The following is a 24,383-nucleotide window of genomic DNA, read 5'->3' on the forward strand; positions in this document are numbered from 1 at the left end:
CATACCAGCACTTCCCAAATGAATATTGAACAGTTACTCTAATGTGCATTTTACCTTAGGGCTGCAAGTCATGTTTGTGTTTAACATCAAGCCACTCAAAAGCTGTTTATCATCATTTCCTTTATGTGTGGGAGAACACTTTAGGAATTACTATGCAAATATTTACCAAATGTTAAATTAAAGCCAGGTCACATGAATGCACAAGTGCAACGTAGGCAGAGAAGTGATATAAATTTTAAAAAGTGGTTTTGACATTCATGTTGTCACAGAATCCTAACTTAACTGTTGCCACAATGCAACATCTTCAGTGTTCAAATAGTCTAAAATAGGTTAAAGAATTCTTCTATGCATTTATTTTCAGTCAACAAAGACACATTCAAGTGAAAGACCAATTAGTCTGTAATTAAAAGACATTCCCATTTATTGTTAGTTTTTTTCTAATATACATCTGTAGATATACATTTAAAATGTATCAAAAAGCACCACCTTGGTTCCTTTTGTTCCAAACTCAAAACAGTAAAGTTTCAGTCTACTTTTCTGAAAACTAAAGCAACGTACTTTATAAATGTTGCAGTCCATATAGCATATTTCAGACTGTTAATGAGCAAGAGAATTCTAACAAGTTTAAATACATTTCATCTGGCCCATCAATAAAATAAACACCACCACTTAATGATTTCACAATCAATTATTGTTTGATGCTGTTATTTGTTCTGCTGTGCAGAATGCATAAAATTAATTGCAATCACTATCTTGGAATTTTTAATTTAAATATGGTAAAGAGAGGATGCATTGAAAAATTCAAAAGTAGGAATGACTTAGTAAGACTCCTCCCACAATTACTTTTCAGGCTGATGTTCTAGAAGCACCTCCACATTATTGCTTCACTAGAGCAAATAGACTTCAATGGAGCACAGCATGACAAAGGATGTGTTTAAAAAATGTAAATCACATATGGCTGTCCCACATCCACAACAACAGAATAAACGCTAGGTCAAAGTTGGGGTGAAGGACTGGACTCTGGCTATGTTGTTTTCTGTCATTTAGACAGTGTAAAAATAAGATTAAAAAACCCACAACCACAACATATTTCCTGCTGAAGGGGATATTTTAGGTTAAGGTCAATAAGAGAGAGATATTCTACCATTTAATTATTTTTAGATTGTATATTGCAATGTTATCTATTACCTCCCAATATATAAGAAGTATTTAATGATTTCTATAAGCATTCTGAGGCTACATGATATATCATTATCCACAACCAAACAGCACTAGTTACTCTCAAATCACAGCTTGCAGAGCAGAGTACAAAAAGGGAGTTGGAGAGGAACAGATGGATGAGATTGGTCACAGCCTCAAAATTCACCTCTAAATCCTCCTCAAAATTTATCAGTAAATTAGAACAGCCTTTAGCATTTTTGGTTTTTTACCACAACCACCTCCAAACAAGCCTGAAGTGGTACTTCTAGTCAGACGTAATTTCAACTGCCAGCAACTGGGCTGCCATCATCAGTTGTAGTAAAGGTGGGGCTCTGTTTTATGGGAATATAAACACTGAGTTCCCAAAATCAACAGCTGATCAGGAAGCAAATGTTTGCATACTGCACATTATCACTACTGTCTGTTAAATATTCCTCAGTCACAGCAGAGGGATTTCTCAAGAATGATCTAGAGCTGAATAGTTAGATCTCACCAACAACACAAGGTACAAATACTTGACCAACCTTATACAACCTAAGAGAAACCCTAGTAAAAAAGTATCATGCCCTGTCCTCCTAGCAGGCAAAGAACTACATTCATACATGTGAAGATAGCTGAAGTAGTAGAACTGATCATTTCTGTAACAATATTGTATGTTGCAGAGATGACGTTTTTATGGAATAAAAGCAATACAAGAAGCTTCTGTGAAAATCAAAGACAAACAGCTTTCTGCACAAGAGATTAAGTCTGTTCCAGACATTTACGGAATTCAGCAGATCCTAGCACTGACCAGATCCAAATAAGCCTCCCTATATGAAGGCCAACTGAGTATAAATTAGGTCATCTTTTCACAAAATTCCAAAAATAGAGAAAAAGCAACATTTAGGTTTCACTGTTCAGGAAGCTTCCAGAGTTCAGTTGGCATTACGGTACAACAGAGTAAGTTACAAACCCACATTTCTAGGTCTCACTGTTGAAAACAAATTCTTACCTGGCATTAATTACATTGTCTTTATATCACCAAAACTCTGAATGTGCTTGCATTAGAAGTGAAAATTCTTTAAGATGCTAGGGAGAAGAAAAAACTTCTTGATATCCTTCTACCAGCTGAAGTGACACACATTCTCTCAAGTCAGCAATATTCAAGAAAAAGATCTATACTGACGGAGCTCAAAGACAGAAATTAAAGCTGAGGTGAGGGCAAAGGACAGAAGGTAGTCTTAAACTGCTTTTAAGCATCCTGCAATAAAACTACGGAAAATACAGAAGGCCATACAGTAGAAATAATCCTAGAAAGGTGACTGTAAAAGGTGCTTCCTAATCTGCCTTCCAGATAAAACAAAGTACTATAAGAATAAAGTCACCTAATAAAGGATCTTAAGAGCAGAATTCTGGCTTAACCAGGGGGTGATGGAGAACAGGAAGAAGTTACTTCCAAGCAATCAAACTTCTGAGTACATACAAGACAAAGTCCTTCACTTTTAACAGTAAATTTAGCAGAGCTGACTAACAAGCTTTCAACCTCACCACCAAAACATAACTTCCCCTCCCTTTCCATAGCATTCACTGAAGTAATCAGAGATCTTATACATTTCATCAGGCTAGGACAGGACATCATTGCCTGCTACATGAGGGCCTCTTAAAATGAGTTTTTGCCTAATAGTAACTTACGCAATCTTAGACCAATTACCTCAAGAAAATTAAAAGAATACTAGATTACAACATAACTGTTGAGCATGGTATCATCCATCACACCAGCAGCCAACTCCTATCTAAAATTTCTCTTCAGTAAGCCTCCCTTAATTCAGTGTGCTGAACTGTTTCCAAGTTCAAGTTAGACTCTCAAAACAAACAAAATTTAAGTATCTGCATGCCTGAGGAACATATAGGAAATAAAGTAACTGAAGGATCCTTAAATCAGTACCTTTTTTAAAAAAGCAAATTCTTACCTGCAAATGAGCATCAAGGACCATCTTTTCACAAGGATTAAAAACACATCAACCACAAAAACCCGAACCTCTCAAAAGATCAAAATACTTTTTAACACGGGTGTTTAATGGAGAAGGACACGCTTGATCTGTTTGTGCCTGGTTTGTGTCAGCTTGTGTGCCCTGATTTCAATACAGGAAATAAAATCAGAGATCACAGGAAGTAAAGCCAGTCTAAAAAATATATCCATCATGCTTTGTTTCTGGCCAAATCACACATTTTGATTTTCATAGAGGTTAAGATGTTTTCTTCACACAGTAAGACAACATAGAAGAAATTTTACTCCTCCTAACAGGAATAAATTAAACATTCAAGTATGAGCTGAACCAAAGATTTTTTTTTTTTCAAAACAACACAACTTGCCCTACCATTTAGAAGATCTGCTTTTAGACCACAGCAGAGGAAGCTATTCCATGTAAACAAATGATTAAAAAAAAAATTTTAAAATATCATTTTATGTATTTTCACACACACAAACACTAAATTTTTGTTTATATTCATTCATTTTATCTTTCAAGACTAGTTGTGAAAACTTATCCTTCCCCTACCCCCCCCCCACCCCTTTTATTTTAAATCATCATTGGATGTGATATAGTCAAATGGTGCAATTACAAAGCAGGAAAGAAGGAAAAATAAAATTTTACTTAAGGTCACTTTAAATATCCGATTTTAAAAGTTTCTGTCTTTGAAGGTGCTAAAAAAAATGATGTGAAAACAGGGACTCTAATCAGATCAGGTCAGTACAGAAGCAGATTTATCTTTGTCACTAAGGTTGGTTTTATCTGAGCACATCCAGTTTTTGTGACGTCTGCTCACACTGTTTGCCTTGCTGGCTCTTAAGGATTGGAGCGTAAAGAGCAACACAAACAAAGACAACCAAGCAATTCATGCATAAAGCCTCTGGACTACCACGACTCGGGACAGAAGAACTGTTACCCGTCTGGGAAAGGGCAGAAAAATCTTCCCTTGTTTTCCTTTAAAGTCAAGGGGATTACTGAGTGAAGGCAGACACAGGTGACAACAGAAAGCAGTTTCTTTTTAGTCTTTGGAATGAGACTAACACAGCGTAAGCACAGCTCACTATCAGCTTTACATTTAACATGCTAAATGGTCCAAAAAAAAATCGCTAGTCAATCCCTAGTCACCAGAGGGCCTAAAATATTTCTTAATCTTTAGCCTCCTTCAAATGATTGTGCTCTGAGAAATTAATAGGGCTAGGTACTAAGACTATAAGTCAAAACACAACAGCATAAGTAAGGACTGATAACCACTTCTGTCTGTCTCCTTCACCTATCCTCTTCACACCACCATACACCAAAGTTCACTTTAGATGAATGAAACTCATCCTCCCATTCTTTTTCTTCCTCTTTCCTTCTTTGATTCTTTTTCATGTACAATTAACACATTGTTTTTCTTGAGTAGACGGAAAACCAAATATTTACAAGTTATAATAGCCACCTCCTTACAGCAAGACAGGCTTGGACATCAGAGAGCTTCCATCTTGGGTGGTCTCCCAAGGTGAAGATGCTTGCTACAAGCAACCTGACATACAGGCTATATACACGCCACCATCACCTCCACTTTATTTTTTTAAAATGTCCCAGTTAATATTTAAAGATAATGTTCCTGCTCTGAGCTCCTGGAAGACATGCAATAGAACACAACCACACAGACAGTTATCAGACAAGTTACAAAGCATGGCAAAGGGAGCACAGTGAAGAGGTTTTCTCCACCTGAGTCACTTAACACCTGCATGCTGTAGAACACAGCAGAAGAGAGGGACAGTGAATCTCTTCCATCCCTCAGAGACAGTGTTTGCAAAGACGGACTAGAATATTTCTTGTTCTTTAGCCATCTTTAAATGATTATGCTTTGAGAAATTAATAGGAGTATATACTAATAAACAGAAAGTATTTTCATTTTTCACAAGGCAGGGAAGGTAGTTATTCAACTCACCTAGTGAACTCTACTATCACTAGAGAGGAGAAAGAAGAGAAAGTTGGTTTACCCTGGCAGCTGAATACGCAGGGGAAAAAAATACCCATTTCCCACATTAGGTCTGAGGAGGAAAACAGAAAAAACTGCAGAGATATCCCTAGCATGGGATTCCCAACAGTCTAATAGTCAGAGCATAGATATATAAATCCAAAATGACAGAGAACTCAAACTTTGATTTGATTTGCAGTACTGGAATCCTTCAAAAATAAGAGCATTCTGTTTTTATACTGAATCTTAATGTGAATGGGAACCATTCGCTGAATATGGCCCACTATCTGAATATTATCCAAACAAAATATGATGTAGAGAATACATCAGTAGAGGGATCACATAGCCCTCCTTTACATTACATTCCAGCATTTGACATTTAAGAAGAATATTTAGTGAAGAACGAGTATGCAAAACCAGAACAGGCAAAGATAGCTGGAGACACCCATTTAGACAAAGAAGTCCACACACTGCAGTTGTAACAACTACAAAAAAACCTCCCCTTAAAGTCTCAGTTGAAACTGGAGCGCACTGTATGCCAGGCTCTGAACCCAAAATAACTACATGAATGCAAGAATGCAAGTGTAAACTAATCTTCAATTATAAACTAAGAACATCCTTTAGCTCATCAAGCCCATTAGACGAGATTGCTTCAACGATGTATAAACACAAAAGACACACCCCTATGTAAGTTAACCCAACAGCTCCAGAACAAAACATCTCTAAGTAAAACCACAACATTTTAAGCTTTAACTTTCATATCCCAAGTGCTCTGTGTCAAATATTAGCTACAATATTCAGAGTGGGATTGTTATGCTAATAAGCAAACTGCTACACAGCTACAGGCACCTGACAAATAATTAATTAGCACTGAGTCTGGCTTTTTGTTTGATATCTGAAGGTAACACTGGGGGGCTGAGGGACCACAGTCATGATTTCTTAAAATCCAACTTAAAGTGAGCACACAGAACTATAAAGCTACTCCTTCAAATTGCCACCCATTTTTCACACAGAAATAAGGAAAAAAGAAACTTAAGAAAATAAGAAAGGCATGTGTACAAGACTACTGTACTTCAAAAGCAAAGTCCAGGTTAAGTGAGCAAAGAGCAGCATTGTTATTTTGCCAGTTAAAACTGAAGATACCATTCTATAAAGCTACAGGTAACAAAAACACAGGCTGGCTGTAAATTCACACAACTCAGTAACAAACTCAGCACTGAAGTATACCAGATCCTGAACAACAAATGATAAATGGCTCAGCATCTACAATAAGAGCAGCCACCACTTCAGTCCCGCATCTAGAAACTATCTAAGATTATTTTACGACAACTGTTTGGGCCTTTCTTTGGTAAAGTGATTAATGTATTTGCAGCTGACACAGGACTGCTTATCAGAAGCTGACAGGAGTTTCAAATGTGACTGAGGAACAGCAGACTCCAAATTCCCACAAAACAGAGTACAAATGCCTGCAAGACAATGCAGATCAGGTATGCTGAAGTCCTATAAAACCCTGTACCGTGAACCGAGCTTTAGACAAAGCTCAAGTAAGAAAAAACAGTAGTAAATTACAGAACTATGTCCTTAATTCCACATAGAAAGCCATTACGTATTTTTTTGGAAAAGTCCTCTCCCTCAATCACATGAAAGTATTTCACTTATTTCACAGTAAACAGTAGGACTTTTCTGCTGCAGTGCCACCCTATTTCTGGCACAAATCAATCACTGAGCAGAGGCTGGGGAGGAATTTTGGCAGAAGGTTGGCAGACTTGGGCTGTCAGTGAGGCCACTCAGACCCTACCCCACCACTGCCTTGTCACACTTACAAGGCTGGTGCATTGCTCAGGTCTCTCCAAGCTCTCTGGCAACCTACCAGCAGTTACAGTTCACTGTTTTCTTTAGAGAAGTGTTAAGAATGGATTTGGGGTCTTTTTCCTCACTCAGAAGACAAAGAAAACACATGACCTTTCACAGTACATTTGGTCACAGCGCTCCAAAATAGAGCCATTAGGGACAATTGTAGGCCCCAGTGCTAGAAAGATGCTGACACAGTCATGGTAGTTTTAAATACCCAAAGCATTAGAAGTATTTGAAGATGTAAGTTGAGTCCCTTTGAGGCAGAAGGTCACTACAACAGAAAGGAAAGAGAAAGAAAAAAGAAAAAAAAAGAAAAAGGTGGTGGTGGGAAGTAATAGATCAACTAGGAACTGGGTGAGCAGGGAGAGAAATAAAGGATTTTCAGCCATCCAGGTGTTGGAGCAAGATCTGTGCTAGATAAAGCCATCACATGCCATTTTGCTCTCAGGTGAAACGCCAGATTAACCAGCCTCCTTCCCCCTTTGCTTCTCAGCAGCAAAACTGACTGGGTCAAGAATACTCCGAAGGCACAACTAACAGGCAAGCACTGCCTAACTCCATGAAGACCAGTCAGCTTTACTGGTTCTGGCTATTGTTTGAAAGAAAATGAGCAGGAAGTTTAAAAAGTAATAAAAATATTTACCAGCATAACATTACACAGTGGGGATTATTATATAACCTCTCTTACATTTTGTGCTATATTACTAAAATTTATATTAGCACAGTACAACATTGATAAGTTTTAGTATCTGACTTCTGAGATACAGCAAAAACACCTGGTGAATAGCCCAAATGACCTCTACCTCTAACCATATTGTCAGAGCCAAGTGACAGAACTGGATGAAACCCAAACAAGGACAATTCTCTCACTCCTCAGATCAACTTCTACTTTCACCTGACTGAAAATACAGAATACGCCAGAATTAAGACATCACCCAAACTTTATGCCATATGCCTAACCACCTAAAGTAAGATTTCACTGTAAAATTAAACAAAGACCTATGGGAAAGGCCTACAGCAAACAAGACGCAACACAGCCACTATTCACAAGAATGCTCAAGGCTAACCAGGTTACAGGAATGCTTTATCACAATGCGCTGTCAATAGGACTGCCAGTGTAACGTTACCTTCTCATTAACAGAGGTGATTATATCTCAGTTTCCCAATTCACACACACAAACACCAGTAGAGAGCCGGTCACTGACAAGTTCAGCCACAAGATGCTGAAGGCTTTTCAGCAAAGTAATTGGATCTACCTTCACTGAATTTTATCGCTACGTGCAGTGCCTGAAAAAGGAAACCAGCACATGCAAGGAAGCAGCTGATTCTCTCTTTTAATGGCTAGTAAGGAAACAGCCATTGTCAGTTAATAGAAAAAAACGATAACATCAGAATTTGCCGGTATACAGGTCACATAAGGTAAGTGATTTGGCCTCCTACAGAACCTGCAACAGCTTTGGCTGTATTATTAGGGGTACTTCTCACACTATGAAGTTAGGCTCCAAAACAAAAAGCAACAAGAAAAAAGCCTGAAAATTCATTAAGTGAGCTTTAGCAAGATTACTTTAATATTTAGCAGTATTAAACAGTTTGATCATTAAATTGTAGCTTGCATCTTTCAGTATTAACTCACATATATATCTAAAACCACCAGGTAAAAAGCGTGATTCATACTTACAGTTTAAAAACTAAATCTAGATTTTGTTTTTCTTCCCAATTAAAAGAAACACCTTCCCAGAAACACCTTCTCTACCAAACTTTTTTCCCCCTCCAGATTGCAGAAAAACAATTTTTCACTAACGAAAACCAGTAGGAAGAAACTTATCACGCTCAAGATGTTTCATAACTGAAATAACATTTTGCAGAATGTTAATAGTCCACTACAATCTATTTCAAAACAACGACTGTGTGTAACATGGTATGTGGAGCTAAGACCTGCACTGTCAAGTCTGCTTATTAACAGTAACACCCTGGATTTTGCTATACCATCAAGTTGAGTTTTGTTTTTTTTTCCCTCTAAAATCCCTATTGATAAGCCAAATAGTTACTCTCTAAACACACAATGCATAAAAGGGATCATTTCAAACCAGAAAAATGGAAGACACTTATAATCACCACAGCATTCACATTTGAATGACAGCTAAACATAAAGACACATCAAGCATTCAGCCATCTGGAAAGAAGCTGGTGGTTTTTTTCATATTGTCTGTTCTCAAACCTTTAAGACAAGAGTCAGAGGTTGACCATGACCTACATTTAGCAAGATGCTCATTTCACATCTACAGCCATTAATGAACTGCAGTATGAACAATAAGCCAGACTCCACTTTCGTTGAATTCAAAAGACAGTTGTGTCATACCAAGACAATGTGTGTATACTGCCAGATTTATGTTACATTTGAAACAACCGAAGTTGCCGAAAAAGACGTACCTAGTGTTGTCCTAGTGTCTTTCAATATGGCTTATTTAATAAAATGATGATAGCAATGAATATATATTTTGCTCTTCCAGACAAGAAAGAATATGATGGCAACATACATAACTGCAAATTTCATGATACATAAAAAAACACAACCAAAGTGGGTATTCAGCCTCTATTCAGAGTTAAATGGTAGCGAACATTCCTGCAGAAAAACAAACACAAAAGCCACATTGCAAGTACAGCTATCAGAGACCTGGGATGAGGACAGTGAGGAGAAGGATGACACAGTTCAACTTTAGCACTACATTTTTAATGCTACATGAAAGGTCTACTAAGAAAAAGCACACTGCATGTACAAAAGCAAACCATCTACTCCTTTCAGTTCCTGACTTGCTGCAATTACTCCCCCCCAACACACAATATCTAATTTAAATTGAAGATGGCCTAAACCAACATTTTTGCAGACTCAGGGATTAAGGGGTCAACACTGGCATACTCCCATCTGATCCACCTTACTTCAAGTGAAAGCATGTGAAAAGGATAAGAGTTTAGAGCAATTTTGTTCTATTGACAGTTTTGAAAAATAAGTGGATTGAATACAATAGTAATCATAAGGAGGAAAAAACCTCTCAGAAGTAATATATTCAAAATGCACAGGCCATGAGTGTTCTTTCAAGCATTTCTGAGTTATGTTGAGTATTTCAAGTAAAAATTAATTCTTAATTTTGCTATTTGTAAAGCCAGTGGAGTGGTTTCTATGAGGGTTTTTCAGGTAAAGTTAGTATCTCCCATCAGTCAGCAGCTGAATGAGAGCTATCCAAGTAACTGTTCCTGAAACATTAAAACAGAAGAATTCTCTGGATTTTCGAGTGTTAATCTTCTTGCCTAACATAGAGGAGTTATCATTTATCATTGACAGGACAGACCCTAATGTGAGATTATATTTTTTTTCCCCGCACAAACATCTACTTTTCCCCCCCCCCCAAAAAAAAATCTAGCTTCCTTTTTCAAAGCAGTCTAAACACAGCCTGCATCATAACTACTACTATGCAAACATTGGTCTTTCTCTATGCACAATGTCAAAATGTCAATGAACCTTCTCCTTTTTATTGCCCAACACCACTATTTCAGGTTTCCAGTTCTTCAGGGAGTTTTCTTTTTGTAGTTTACAATGCCAGGAACTCCTGAAACAGTTGTTCAGAATACACTCCTTACAGCCAGCAGGGGAAAATTAATTGTGAATTGGCAGCAGCTAGGTTTTTCAAACAAGCCTAATTCTGTGGGAGCTGAGCATGTTAACTCCCCTCAGTCCTTGAAAAATATCAGCAAGTCTTTCTACCCCACACAAGACACAGGAAGGTTCAATTCAAGGGAGCAATCTCCTTTCCAGTCTTCTTTTCTTTGGGCATACAAAGAACACGTTGAGGTTCCAGAAGCAGAAGATGACAGCCAAATTTCCAACATCAGCTAAAAAAACATATGCCATATATGTTAAATAAGGCAATTGCTAGAAACAGACTTCTGAAAAACATGCCAATAAAGTAAATTTAGTATTAGTATACTGTTATAACCTATCCCTCAGAATGCAAAGGGAGAGAAGGGGGACAACCTAGAGGAAAAGACAAAGGCAACTTCTACAGAAAATCTCAGTAGAATGAGCAACCTAAAGAAAATATAATTGAAGTCAATGAGTCAAAGCAAAGTATGCCACATCTTTGGCATACTAGAGCAGACCAGGTATTTCCTCAAATTTAGAAGTCCTTACTCAGTATGAAATAAACCAGCTTGTAAAAATAATCCAATAGGTTGCTGACAATCCATTACTGTAGACAATTATTTTATTTATTAGAAAAAAACATTATACCTTAACAAAATCACTGTTATAGCTAACAGCTTTTTAACTCAACGTGAGGGGAAGGAATGCGGGATTGGAGGTAAACTGCATTTTCATAGAGTTCACTATATATAGACATTTGATTGATGCAATAATGTATCTGCCTCATTTTTTTCCTGCAAGCTTAACAAATACTGATTTTTTTTTTTTTTCCTAATGCAAGACCTCTGGAGTCTTTACTGGACAAAAAAACTTCCTGTATTACTTCTGGTTTCTGTACAGGCTTTCATGTAGACTAACTCACAGTTCAAGTGAAAAGTAACATAATAAATTATTTCTTTAAAGAAGTTCTTAAGTAGTGAATGGAAGACATCAAGATTATTTATTTTAAAAGCAGAAGATTGTTTCAGTTAGAAAATGTACAGATGAGATGCAGTATCATCACCTAATTTACTGATGACAAAGTATGACAAGCTAGCAGATCAACAGAGGAAGCTACCCACTTGGTTTTGTCATGGATAGACTGAGGAACAGTTTTCATTACACAACTGCATAGGCCTTACTACCCGTGAAAGGGAAAAGGTATGATTAAGGCTTACACTTCTGCAAAACAGCAACCTCACCTTGATCATATTTGTAGAACCCCAAATTACTTCTACTTTTAGAAAAGCTACAGACGCTGTCACAAGTAGCCTTGTTTATTGCTTCCCCTACTTCTGCACCACTGTATTTCTGTCCTACCTTTGTGGTGTTCAGCATTTAGAATAAATCCAACAAAATTCTGAGACGCGAATCCTCCATCAAAATCCTCACTGAACTAGTCAATAAAGCCTTATAGAAAAGGTTGCAGCTGGCAGAATGAGAATTTCAATAGCTGCTCAACCAGGGACCCACAGGAAAGACATTCTGCAACTGACCTCTAGGCAGGAGTTGCAGGATTAGACAGCACGTGCAATTCTGACAAGCTATGGAGGAAGAAGTGAGTTAAGTAGAGTTCCAGGTCACATACTATCTTCCTTATTCATAAAACTCTGTAAAAGGTCTGTATCCAAATCAGTCTACAGCCAACACTTTCACTAACAACAAAGTCTTAAGCCTTAAGTTTGCAGTCTGGTTTCGCTTTCTGGCTTGTGCTCAGAAATTGCAAAAGTTGGCAAGCAGAGAATGTTAGTGGAAAGCTTCGTAACACTCAAAATACTATCCAACAAATTCATCGCCAAATGAGTATCACAGGAGATTATTAAAAAGATTATCACAGTTTAGGCAAAGGTCACGGCAGGCCACTAAGAACTGCATTCAACAACAAAATGCCTGACCTATAGGAACTGAAGTGAATGGTACCTACATTCAGTAGCAGTCAAGACTCCTTAAAACATAGAAAAATGGTAGAATTATATCCCAAACCCTCTACATGAAATTCTGGCCTTATCACCATTAATGACATTCAGTACCGCAAGACTGAAAAAAAAGTCCAGGAAAGACTAAATGCCCTCAAAACTTCTAAATAAGGAGCTACCTCTATATGGAATCACCAAAATTTATAAAGATGCATTTAAGTCTGCCTGCCCCACAGGCACACCAGCCAAGAGAACAGTTTCAGAGCAGGTACATGCATCTTTTGAACCAGTCACCTTCCTTAGCAGCTGAAGATCACCCATCTACTTACTGGAAGGACAGAACCTTGTAATGGCAGCTTTCAGGGATATGTGAAAACATTAACTACTTTACTACCACCTTTCACAGGTAATAGGAAGGCATAAATCCATGCCCAAATTAAAAGAAATAATCCTCAACTGTAGGATACTCAAGATCCATTTCAGAGTTTGGACACAGGACAAAACCACCACATACAAGGGATTAACCCATCAGGATTTATGACTTGCCTCTCCTTCAAAGGTCCAAATAGACACATGCTGGATTCTGATCTCTTCGGAGCTGGAACCACTCTCAGTTGTTTAAAAGAAACAGGAGAAAGATATATAAAGTAAGTTTTTCTCCTCCCAGAAAATCTATAACTTAGATATTCAGGTTGGCCAATAAAGATCAGCTCAGCTGTTGGTGGACTGATGAGAATGAGATAGTATCTTCTATAACAGTCTGAAGGCCTTCTAAGGTTTTAGGGAAGAGAGATAAACAGAGCAGCTGATTAGTCAAAGAAAAAAAAATAAAGCCACGCAATTTTCCAGGAATGCAGGTCTCAGAGCTTCTTTGGATTGTATCAAATTCTCCTTTAGTCTAAGCACTCCATTTTCTTCTACTGCTTGAGAAATTACTGCATTTTTGTAAAGGAAAATTATAGGGAGGGTGCATGTTAAGATTCATCAGTAGCTAGTATTTTGTTGGGAATCTGGAAAACATTCTATCAGATAAGCTGTACTGCAAAACCATTTGGCTCAATGAAGCCTCATCTTTGAAGTCAAATCCCTAGCCAGAAAACAATAAAAAACCCAAACAGAGCCAGCTGTTAGTCTCTACCCATTAGACTGAATTCTGTGATTCCAAACATCAGCCTTTGTCAGACTACAATCATTCATCTTCCTCCCTATCTACCATTCATACAAATGGTAGCCTTATCACCAGCTGTAAGAAGCATGTTCATTCAAGCATTCTGCAGTTTTCTTTTTCATACATGTAATAACCAATAAAGAAAAGCATTGAAGGAGTCTCACTGTGGCAATAAATGCTGCCAGTGCATCCTCATGAAACCAACAAGTTAACTTGTCCAAACCTCCCAATTCAGGAGCATTCCCAAGAGCAAATCTAAGCACTGGAATAGTGCGATGGCAGCTGGCACAACAAAGCAAAGCCATCAGTTCTGAATGGATGGACTGGTGGTATAAAAATTACAGGTTTACACTGGAAAGTAAGACAGATTTTGATGACAATAAAACAGTTCACTTAATAGAGGTGTCTACAGCACAATCACTAGGCATAAGGAAAACACATTGACAGAATCAAGTCTTACATATTTCCTCTTTAAAGTGAGGGTAACCGTCCAAAAAAAGTCCTATCCAGGGCAATCAGTAATTTCTTATCATACAAAATTTTCTTTACAAAGAAGTTATTGAAGTAATCCTATGTAAGAAATAAAGTACTGATGATAAGACTTACAGAACTACCACAACAACATATAACCTGAGGGGAACAGAAATGCTCTTATTAAGGAAGATACTATGCAAGTACTGCATAGACTTTTTTCCCCAAAAGTTTTGTAACCTGCTGATTTTCTAAATTTTTTATATGAAGCAGCTTTCTCAGTTTACAACATATCTAGGGCACTATCTGGTCAGTGGAATTTAGAAGTCCATTTCTATCAACAAGTTGTTCACATGAGCCCATCATTTCTATTTAGTCAGTTCCCTGACATGAAATGGGTGTAGCTTTATGCATAAGCAAGACTCAAGAATGAAATATAAAAATACAATGCAGAATCTGTTTTCAACGATACTAATTGCTCAAGACCTTTAGTGCTGTCATATTCATTAAGGATGAAACACAGGCATCTTAATAGGGGGCTAGAGGGAGATTTCAATAATGAAGCACTAGGTCTTCATGCCTAGGAAAGCTGCAGTTATGACATTAGCATCATTAGGAAAGCCTAAAGAATGTTCTGCTCAATGGGGGATGAAATCTGCTGCTTCAGTAGCAGGATGCGAGAGACTGCACAGTATGGTGCGATTCAACTGACCTATCATACTGAACAAGTAAGGAGGAAAGCATAGTCACATAACATGAACCATTAGGTTGTAATAACTGTATCTGTTAAAAACAAAAACATTAAGTTTTTAAGAAGATACCAATAGAAAACAACCCTCCATTTTCACACACTTATGAAAAAAAAATACTAAAGCTGCATTTTATGCAGCAAACAAAAGCACCTCCTGGTTCCATTCTATGCCAGAAGGATTTTCTTTTTTTTAACACTAAGACTACCATGCTACATGGTGCTTCCCAAGTTGGAAATAACTACACAAAAAGTACCATTTAGGGTTTAAATTCCTTCTTCACAAATTCATACAAGACTACTCAGAGTTCACCTTCAACTGGTCAAAGAACCATATAAAGCAGTCGCTACTTAGAACTCGGTATTGCTCCTCAATGGTTTCGTTCTATGACTGTTTTAACACTCAGTTATTACAAAATCCTTGCTGTCTCTCAAGTGATAACAACTGAATAGTACTCACAACCTGACAAATGTGATCTGGGAGACAAAAATAAAAACTCTGTATTATCACGTTCACTGAAGTCTGACTTGCAGTATTTCAAGGATGAGTTATTCTCATTTTACTGACTGAATTTCCACCAGTTTTATGCAGCTCTACCCTTCAACTGAGCTGCCTTGAAACACATTAGCATCAGTTAACTTAATATTCAGCCAAAAGCCGAAGTTACTGGCAGTAGCCTACTTCTTAAAATGAACAAAGGGATCCAAAAATTTCTTTTTCAGGTTACATAAGTACATAATGTCCTATAAGACATTTTGTATGACAAGTCTGACTTTGATTTAGTCAAAGTCCAATGGCAGTTTTTCTGTATGGACTATAAACACCTGTTAGAAAGAAAAAAGGAGACTGGAAATCAACCGAAATCTCATTACACCAACACTAGTGGCTACGATGCAGCACAGCAGCAGACATTTTATGCAAAAGTGATAAAAAGGCAGGCACTTTTTAACTCTCAGTTTTTCAGGAACACTGTAAAAGTGATCCTGAAAATTCTTTAAGAGACCCACAATTCTGCCACTTGAAAGCTATTTCCAATCTCAATGAAATATCACCACCAGTGTTCCTAAGTCAATAACAGAGTTTGGTTTATATAGAATCTTATAAATGTCTTCTTCTCTTTTCATTACTCCCCGTACTTACACAGCCTGTCTTCCTATATATGAGTCCGTTACCCACAAACTCATACAACAGTAATGGAAAAGCAGCGTATCAAGTTATATTCTCCTTTTTTTAATATGATATCATAGTGGACAAACCTGAAGGCTGAATGCAGAAGTGATAATTAAGCTGTTCATTCAAATATATCAGTTTCCAAGACAATGTAAAAGCTCATTAACATACTGTAGCTGATTGAGCAATACTAAGACAAATACGGCAATGAATAGTTAAAACATTTCCTAGCAAAAAAGTACTTAAAAACAGAGCTTAGAATTGTTTTGGTAAAACAAAGATTATAGATTAACCCCATCCCTATTAGAGCATAAAATAAAACAAACTAAGACAAACTGGGATAGAAAAAAAAAAACAAAACCAAAAACTAGAGACCAGATCCAAGACAAAAGTGCCGCACAGATACAACTGTATTACTCTGCCTTTATAAAGGACTAAACACTTAAGATTTGCACAAAACCAGAAAAATGTTCATAACAAAGGATTTCTTTCAAAACTTTCCACATACAACTTCTGAAAAATCTGTTATGTTTTTGCAAACATTTTTTGTAAGCATAGAGTTTGGAATCAAAAGAAATTGTCATCTTCCCTACCCCCAATGTTTTTAGAGAAACTACAAGAACATTCAGTACTCCTGCTGCTGGCTGGCTGATTTACAACAGCAATACATAATCCCTGAAAACTAACTGTCATATTGTTGGGCAACTAAGAACAGAAAGAAAGGGGAAAAGTATTTTATTAGTAGGAATATGCAGCATTAGCTCTTTAAATGCATCTAATTTGGGGAAGACCACCAATACAACCCAAACAACCACCTATTTTTGCTCTAATCAAAAATGCACCGTTCTTGAATCAACTTTGTCACTGTATTATTGCTTCCTACTCAGTCTGACTGGCAGTTAAAATTACCGTTACCATTCCAGAACCAACGGCTGGCTTCTGAGCATTCTCATCAGTGGAAACACACGCTCTAATGCCCGTAACAACTGGAGATCAAGTCCCTGTATGACAGTTCAACCAATATCTGATTGTCAGCATTCCCAAAGGGAGGCCTACAAAGACTGTGAAAGTGAGCCACTCAAGAATTTAATTTTGCTTAAAATGATAAATTTTAAACTGATATTTAAATGACAAATTGCAGTGCTTATTAATTTTGCTACATGGCTTCCATGTCCCACCCATTCAAGTGGCTTCTATGAACAAGACTTCAGACAGCCAAAGTAGTCACTTCAAGAAGTCATCTAGGTAAATGCCATCCATGCAAACATGAGTAAATTGATACACAGATGATAAACACCACTTCCCCATCTCTGGCTCCTCCAGAGAGATAAAGAACATCTGGAGCAGCAAGATGTTTTTATACTTTTTCCTGGGAAAAGTTTCGCTGCAGCTTAAAGAAAAGTCATTGTGGATTTCACTGGGTGTCCATCACTTTCTGTACCAACAGCATTAAAAGCCTTTGAGTTGGCAAACTAGCATCTCCAGCTGAACCAAGTGCTTCACTACAAAGCTGGTAATTCAAGTATTGCCTCCTACCTGGGGAGAGCGACATTTCAGAGCGGAGAAGTATAAGCACAATGGTGCCTTTAGCTTGAATGCATTTAGCCCCATAGGGATTGTGGAATTGCTTTCAACGGGACCAGCAGACCCAGACAACACCACGAGAGCATACGGAACCCTTCAGTGCTGACCCAGAACCCCTCTTTCTCCCTCTCTCATCCACACACTCAGGAAAAACCAACACAACACACCACAAACCAAACAAAAAGTCTCTCACAATTCACTGGAAAACCATTGTCTTGCATCCAAGGGCTATGCCTTACAGCCACAGAGAAGCAAACACAGCAACAGGCACAGCAACTCAAGTTTTTTGCAGTACGTCTGCTCTCATTCAAGCAAAGAATCCTAGATACAACAGATAACATGCAAGTGCTTCCCGAGGCACCAAAAATACCAAGTTACAAGAAATACTAAGGGACTGGGCTGTCAATAAGGAATCATTAATCCTACTGTATCTACCCGTCAGTGGGAAGCCTTAACACACACATTACTAAGCAGCAACAAAATCAAACCCTGAGTCACAAAAAGTCCCACCAAGCTTCATTTCACTGAGACACGAGTTGCTTTCCGAGACGACAGTCACTTCCCTGAAAATTTATTTACAATTCTCGCAAAGCAGCCAATCAACAAAATGTTCTTAAACATCTAAGACTATTCACACCATGAAATCCCAGAGCACAGAAATCTCTTAGTTGATACCGTAATACGGACGATAGTTCATAAGTCCAGACAGTTACTTGTAACCTCCAGTGAATCAGCCAAGATCTGCCCACTCAGAACTGCAACAGTACCTCTAAAACCCACTGCTAATCTCAGTACCACCAAAAAATAATCACTGTCTGATTTTTCAGCTGAAACAATGATCCAGTATTTTGTTCTAGTTAACGGAGCAATTGAGCCTTCACAACCAAACCTTGCCAACACAGCCCAGCCAAGAAACCACATCAAACTTGCTAAGAAAATGAAGCAGGCTACAATAAGCAACTGCCTGCAGAGTTCTGCTATTTACAAAAAGTCTCATAGAAATGAGAGACTCGATCACTTACTGCATCAACTTTCCCTTCATTACAAGTATAAAGAAGTGCTGAGTAAATACAGAGCCTCTCACACACATTTTTGTGGTATTTGACAGTATCACAACTAAAAAATTTCCCAAAGCTTGTATCCTAGCTACCTTTTTCATTTTCCATTCTACAGCTATGAAAGATACTCTTGTATCAATTTTCCTTCCTCCTTTAAATACTTTAGGCACTTTAATAATACCCTTTTCCACTTTGTTCTTTTAAAAGATTTTAACACCTGAAAAAAAAAAAAAATCAGATAAAGAACACTTAACATGCCAACAGAAACAGCAGCATTCTGCCACAGGAAGTATTCCAAACATTCTAAATATTTTGAAAAGAAAAACAAATCTTCAGTTATCTTTAACATAAACCTGTTTACGTGCCCACACCTCACAGCAGATTTTAGCTGCTGATTACCTTGAGATAATCCCATTCTCTGTAAGATTCTACATTTTTGTAGAGAAAGTTAATTTTAGAAAGAGCCAATAGAAAGAAAATGGCAAAACATCCAATCCATTCATGTTAGGCTGGACAAAAACTCTCCACAAGGTAATAAAATTAATCGTTGTGACTTCTGTACGATCTTCTTACCAACCCCAAATTCTTCTTCAGGAATGAGCACTAACTCCAACTGATGCTTGACAAGATAAGAGGAAATGTATCTATGTTTTTGGCTGGTTCCACTGCAAACCATGTAGACTGAAAACTACTCAAAACACTGCAAGAGCACCATTTAAATTTCCCGTGAACAGAGGGGAGAGAGGGTGCAGAAGTCACAAAACTTTCTTTAGTGACTTGAATGAAAACCTGTTCTGTATTTTTCAGGTCTTTAGGTTGCTTCCTCCACCCTGCCTCTTTATACATCCCTATACAAACTCTGAATCACCATTACTCGAGGTGACCAGCAATTTTTGAACAAACTGGGCTGCCTACAATGCAGAATAGGGAACTCAGGACTTCTATACGGAAATAGCCAGAAAAAAAGTTTTATTTGCAAAGGCAAGAAATACAACAAGGTCAGAAACGTGAACTCTGACCTCTGGCTGTCCTGTAGAGAAGGCTGAATGATTTTGACCTCACACTGAAGGGGCCGTAGGAGATGACTGCTTAGCACAAAAATAATTTTCTTTAAATATTACCTAACTAGCAAATTGGGTACAAAATCATGAGAACCTAATCGGACTGTAGTACATCTTAAATGTCTGGCATTTATCTGAACCTTTCTCAAGTTGTTGCAATTTCTCTCCTATAAATTGCTTATTGAGCCTTCTAGAACAGCCAAGGCCTTACCTAGAAATGCAGAGACCCTTCTACTCCTTTCTAAAGGAATCGAAAAAAAAAAAAGAGAAGGAAAGGCATTTGAAGAGTTTATACAAAAGCTTTATAGGCCACCTTTCAGCCATCATCATGAGACTAATTCCAATGTCACCACAAGCACAAATCAAAGCTGAAATCAAATTTTAAATTTCTCAGTTCAACTCAGCTGAAAGTAATTCTGTTTCTGATAAACCCCACTCTTGAACAGAGACCACATGCCTGAACCATAGTTCAGTGCAAAAGATCTCACTGACAGTTGACTGTAACAGCACCAAGAATTCTATAAGCATTTTGCAGTTATTACACACACACAATATTCATTAGGAAAAAGATTTTTCATACAAAATATTTGTCAAGCTCTGTGTATCTTAAGGCAGGTTAAAGCACTACACTTGCTCAGAAAGACTAAGGTGGTGACCACTATAATCTCTACCACAGAGCAGTATCAGCTGTTCTGGATTTAACCTATCAGTAGCAAGTTTCTCTCAAAATAAGCCTGCAAGAACAAGAATTTTACTTCCAGTTTTGCACTCAGAATATCAATCAACTGACTGGGCACAGAAGAAACCAGCACGGGGCACAAAACAGATTCCATAAGCTGTTGGCTGTACTTTTATTCAGATATCTTAGAAGGATGGACAATCCTGCAAGCCCTTAATTCAGGGCTTGTGACTGGAATCTCTTTCACAAAGCAGTATTTGCAACACTAGGCCTTTCATCAATATTAAACAGTATCCCATTAGCCTTCAGCACCTGCCTCTTGGAGGAAAAAGAAAAAAGTATCTTTATGCTCAATTAGGTACAACGTAAGAAAAACTCGAGCTCCTTTCATGTAAAGGAAGTCATCTACCCATGCAGATAGCACCACGCAGAGCAGCTGATGCCAGAAAACACAAGCTTTAATGGTAATAACATAAGTTTTGTTTGTGTCTGTATCAAGTTTGTTAGTCAACACACACAGCAATAACATCAGAAACCTTAAAACATGCAGAATAAGCCATGCCAGCTTGTTAACAGAGCGGACCGCGCTCTCAGCCCGCCAGCATCAGCTGCTCACACAGGGTATCTGGCAGGGGGATACGCAGGACGGGCGCACCAGGACCGTGCCCCGTGGGCCCCACGGCCGCGGGGCCCGGCAGCCCACCCCTCAGCGCGGCCGGCGCCCCCTCCAGCCCAGCCCAGCCCTGCCGCCGGCCGCTAACCGAGCCCCCGGCCGCCCCTCACCCCGGCCCCGGGCCTTCCCCCAGGCCACCCCTCGCGCCGGCCGACACCCGCCGCCCCCCCCCCCCGGCCGCCCTTACCCCTCAGGCCGGCTCCGCGCACGGCCCGGCCCCCGGGGCGGGCAGGCGCCCTCACCTTCTCCTGGGCCTTGCGGTAGCGCTGCAGGGCCTGCTGGGTCAGGTCCCGCACGCGGAGCTGCCCGTCCTTGCAGGGCACCACGATCCCCGTCCGCCCGAAGCACACGGTCACTTTCATCTCAGCGGACCGCCATGCCCTGCCCACCCAGAAACGGCGCCCGCCGCCGCCGCGCGGCGCGGCCCGGCCGGGGGGGCGGCGCCGGTGCGGAAGGCCCGGGGGCGCCGGCAGGTGCCTGTCCCCGGCCCCGCGGGGGCGGGCCGGCAGGTGCGCGCGGAGCCGCGCGGGCTGCGCCTCACCGCGCGCGGGCAGCGCCGGGAGCGAGGCCGCGGCCGGCGGCCTCCTTCCGCCGCGGCGGGCCGCTGTGCCCGCCCCTCCCCGCCCGGCTCTCCGGGGAAGGCGCGGGCCGGGCCGGGCGGGGCGGCCCCGTACGGCGGGGGGCGCGGCGGGGCGGCCGGGGGCGGCGGCGCCGGTCGCCCGGGGCACGGCAGAGCAGGGCAGGCCGTGCCGCGCCGGGCTTCAAGGGGCCTCGGCGCCCCGTGGGTCAGCCCGCCGCGGGCCCCGTGGGACACGCTGCCCCGCACAGCCCGCACTGCGCAGAGCGGGGCAACTGCACCCTCCCCGTGCAGGCTGTGGGCAGGTGCCCACCGCGCCCCCGCACTGTGCAGAGGGCAGCACCCACGCAGCAGCACCCTGTCCACTCCTCGCCGGCAGTGACCGGCATGAAATGCTGGCTCGTAACAGCCCGTTGCGGGGGTACCGCAATGTAACGCACAGCTCTGTGAGGGCAGCAGGCTCCAGCGTGCCCTGACAGGCCCAGCAGCCCTCCCTGCCAGCGCAGGGTGCTCCTGCACAGCACCGGTCTGTACCGCTGCAGGCCCAGCGCACCCCTCACCGCACAGCCTCCTGACATAGCACGGGGTGTGCACACACACAGCCGGCCCTTTGTCGCATAAAATACAGCCAGAGAGAAGTAACGCACAGTAACCTGCACCGTAGTACAATGACCAGGGCCGCAGCACGGCCCTTGCCCTGCCAACCAGTGGAATACGCACACATGCACACCAATCTGCTGCCCGTCCCTGACCTACCAAGACAGTGACACAAGACCTCACACACACCTTGCCATGCCACACAGCAACTTGCAGGCACTCCCAAGCGCCATATCTACTCCGCAGTGTACAGCAACACACGCAGAAATGCATCAGCCCAATACAGCAACACCCCATACCCTTCAACACATGGTATGGCAAAGCCACACCACCTGCCCGATGGGATGTTGGGCTCTGCAGCACTCTCCAAACACCCACCACTCTGCAAAGTACATTTTTCTGTACCACATGATACTGAGTAGTGCCCCCTGCATCTTACCTACCACCAGATCACGTACAACAGTGCAAGTACATGAGACAGCCCGATACAATTACAATCATAACAGATCAATCTACACACGGAGATGTGTACAACAGAAAATCACCACAAAGCAGAGAAAAGGCAATGTAAAAATACCTCTAAACCACAGCATGACATCATACAGCACAAAGGGACTATTGCTGCAGTTAGAATAAATGCCCCACCAGCTCAGATCAGCACTCAAAAAGGCAGGCCACACCCCGTGCTGTATAACATAACCAAATGGCAGTACCAGAGAAGTTGCAGTGGAAGTGGGCCAAAACAGCCTAAGCTGGAGGTTAAAGTGAATAGTGAAGTTTTGGGATGAGATGGGGACAGAGCCACGTGAACTCCAGCAAGCGGAAAGTTTGTGCTGGTTCCTTAGGAGCAGGCACAGGCAGAGTGTGGGACTGCTGCAATGGTAAACAGTTCCTCCTTGCCTTTTTAAATCAGGACGTGTCTGCCAGCAGCCCACAGCATTTCAGAGCAAATCACAGGAAAATAATCTATTAAACCATATATAGAAGTGCTTTCCCTGGGTAGGTATGTGTGTTTGCATGTGCAAGTGCACAAATGTGCATCCCATATGCTTTGAACTAGAAAAAAAACAACTTTTTTTTCCCTCTAGAGCAAAGAAGCAATGCAAAGGAACAGGAATATTCTGTTTCTTCAGGAACACCATGGGTAAGGTAGCACAAGTAGCAGGCCAGAAACACCCTCAGGGCGGGTAGGGCAGCGCTGGGTGTGCTAGGGGCAGCTGAAGGGTTCCCTGGAGTCAGCCCATGTGGCCATCCCAGATCTCCCACTGGGTCCTGGTGGGCTCAGCCCCAAGCCAGCTCACCGCTGGCTCCAGCAGCAGAGCAGGGCCCAACGGCTTCTCGTGGGTCAGTGCCATTGTAAAGCATTCATCACGCTAGATCATTGCTCTTCCCAACTGCTGGAGGGACCAGCAGGTTAGCTAGGTGATGGAAACGATTCACATGAAAAGTGATCAAGGAGGGGAAAAAGGGAAGACTTGGTGTAACTCCTAGCGCTTCTGTAAGCTGAGTTTGTAAGGAGAGAGCAGCAGGGGTACCTGGGGCAGGAAGGCAACAGCTCCTCATGCCTGCCTTTGCTCTTGAGAAATGATAAGGGGTAGCAGTCCCACGCAGCAGCCTCACAGCCGAGTCAGTGGGAGTGGGAGGCAGGAGGAATTCAAGGCACTCCTCTATCTCAGCTGCTGACCTGCCGGCGGGAGGCCCAAGTCCCTGTGCTTATATGGCTTCAGCTACAGAGTACAGGGGGTTTTAGGTTAATAATTGACTGTGAACATAAAGGCTTCTCTCTCTCTGTTTCTCTCTCCCTTTCCCCCTCTCTCTCTGTTTATGAGCAAGGTCTGACACATTCAGGAAAAAACACAGTATGATTTTTTTTTCCCCCCTCTAGTTCTGAGAAGTGCAGGTGATTGATATGCACTGTAACTGGAGCTGGATGGAGCTTGTTGACAGAGATAGTGCCTTGTGTTAGACCAACCGA

At 40.9% G+C, this 24,383-nt stretch overlaps 1 protein-coding gene across 5 annotated transcripts in view; it reads right to left on the reverse strand.

Annotated features, from left to right (window-relative positions):
• Positions 1–21,648, reverse strand: part of PARD3B (par-3 family cell polarity regulator beta) — a 429,076-nt gene extending 407,428 nt beyond the window's left edge. For all 5 annotated transcript variants that reach the window (XR_011048762.1, XM_068407693.1, XM_068407691.1 and 2 more), the window contains exon 1: positions 21,477–21,648. Coding sequence is in view for 4 of the 5 variants with exons in the window: in XM_068407693.1 (XP_068263794.1) it covers positions 21,477–21,596 (120 nt within the window). In the remaining variant the exon portion in view is untranslated. The remainder of the gene's footprint in view (positions 1–21,476) is intronic.
• Positions 21,649–24,383: the final 2,735 nt, after the last annotated feature.

Source organism: Nyctibius grandis, chromosome 9 (assembly GCF_013368605.1).
Source record: "Nyctibius grandis isolate bNycGra1 chromosome 9, bNycGra1.pri, whole genome shotgun sequence".
Lineage (NCBI taxonomy): Eukaryota > Metazoa > Chordata > Aves > Nyctibiiformes > Nyctibiidae > Nyctibius > Nyctibius grandis.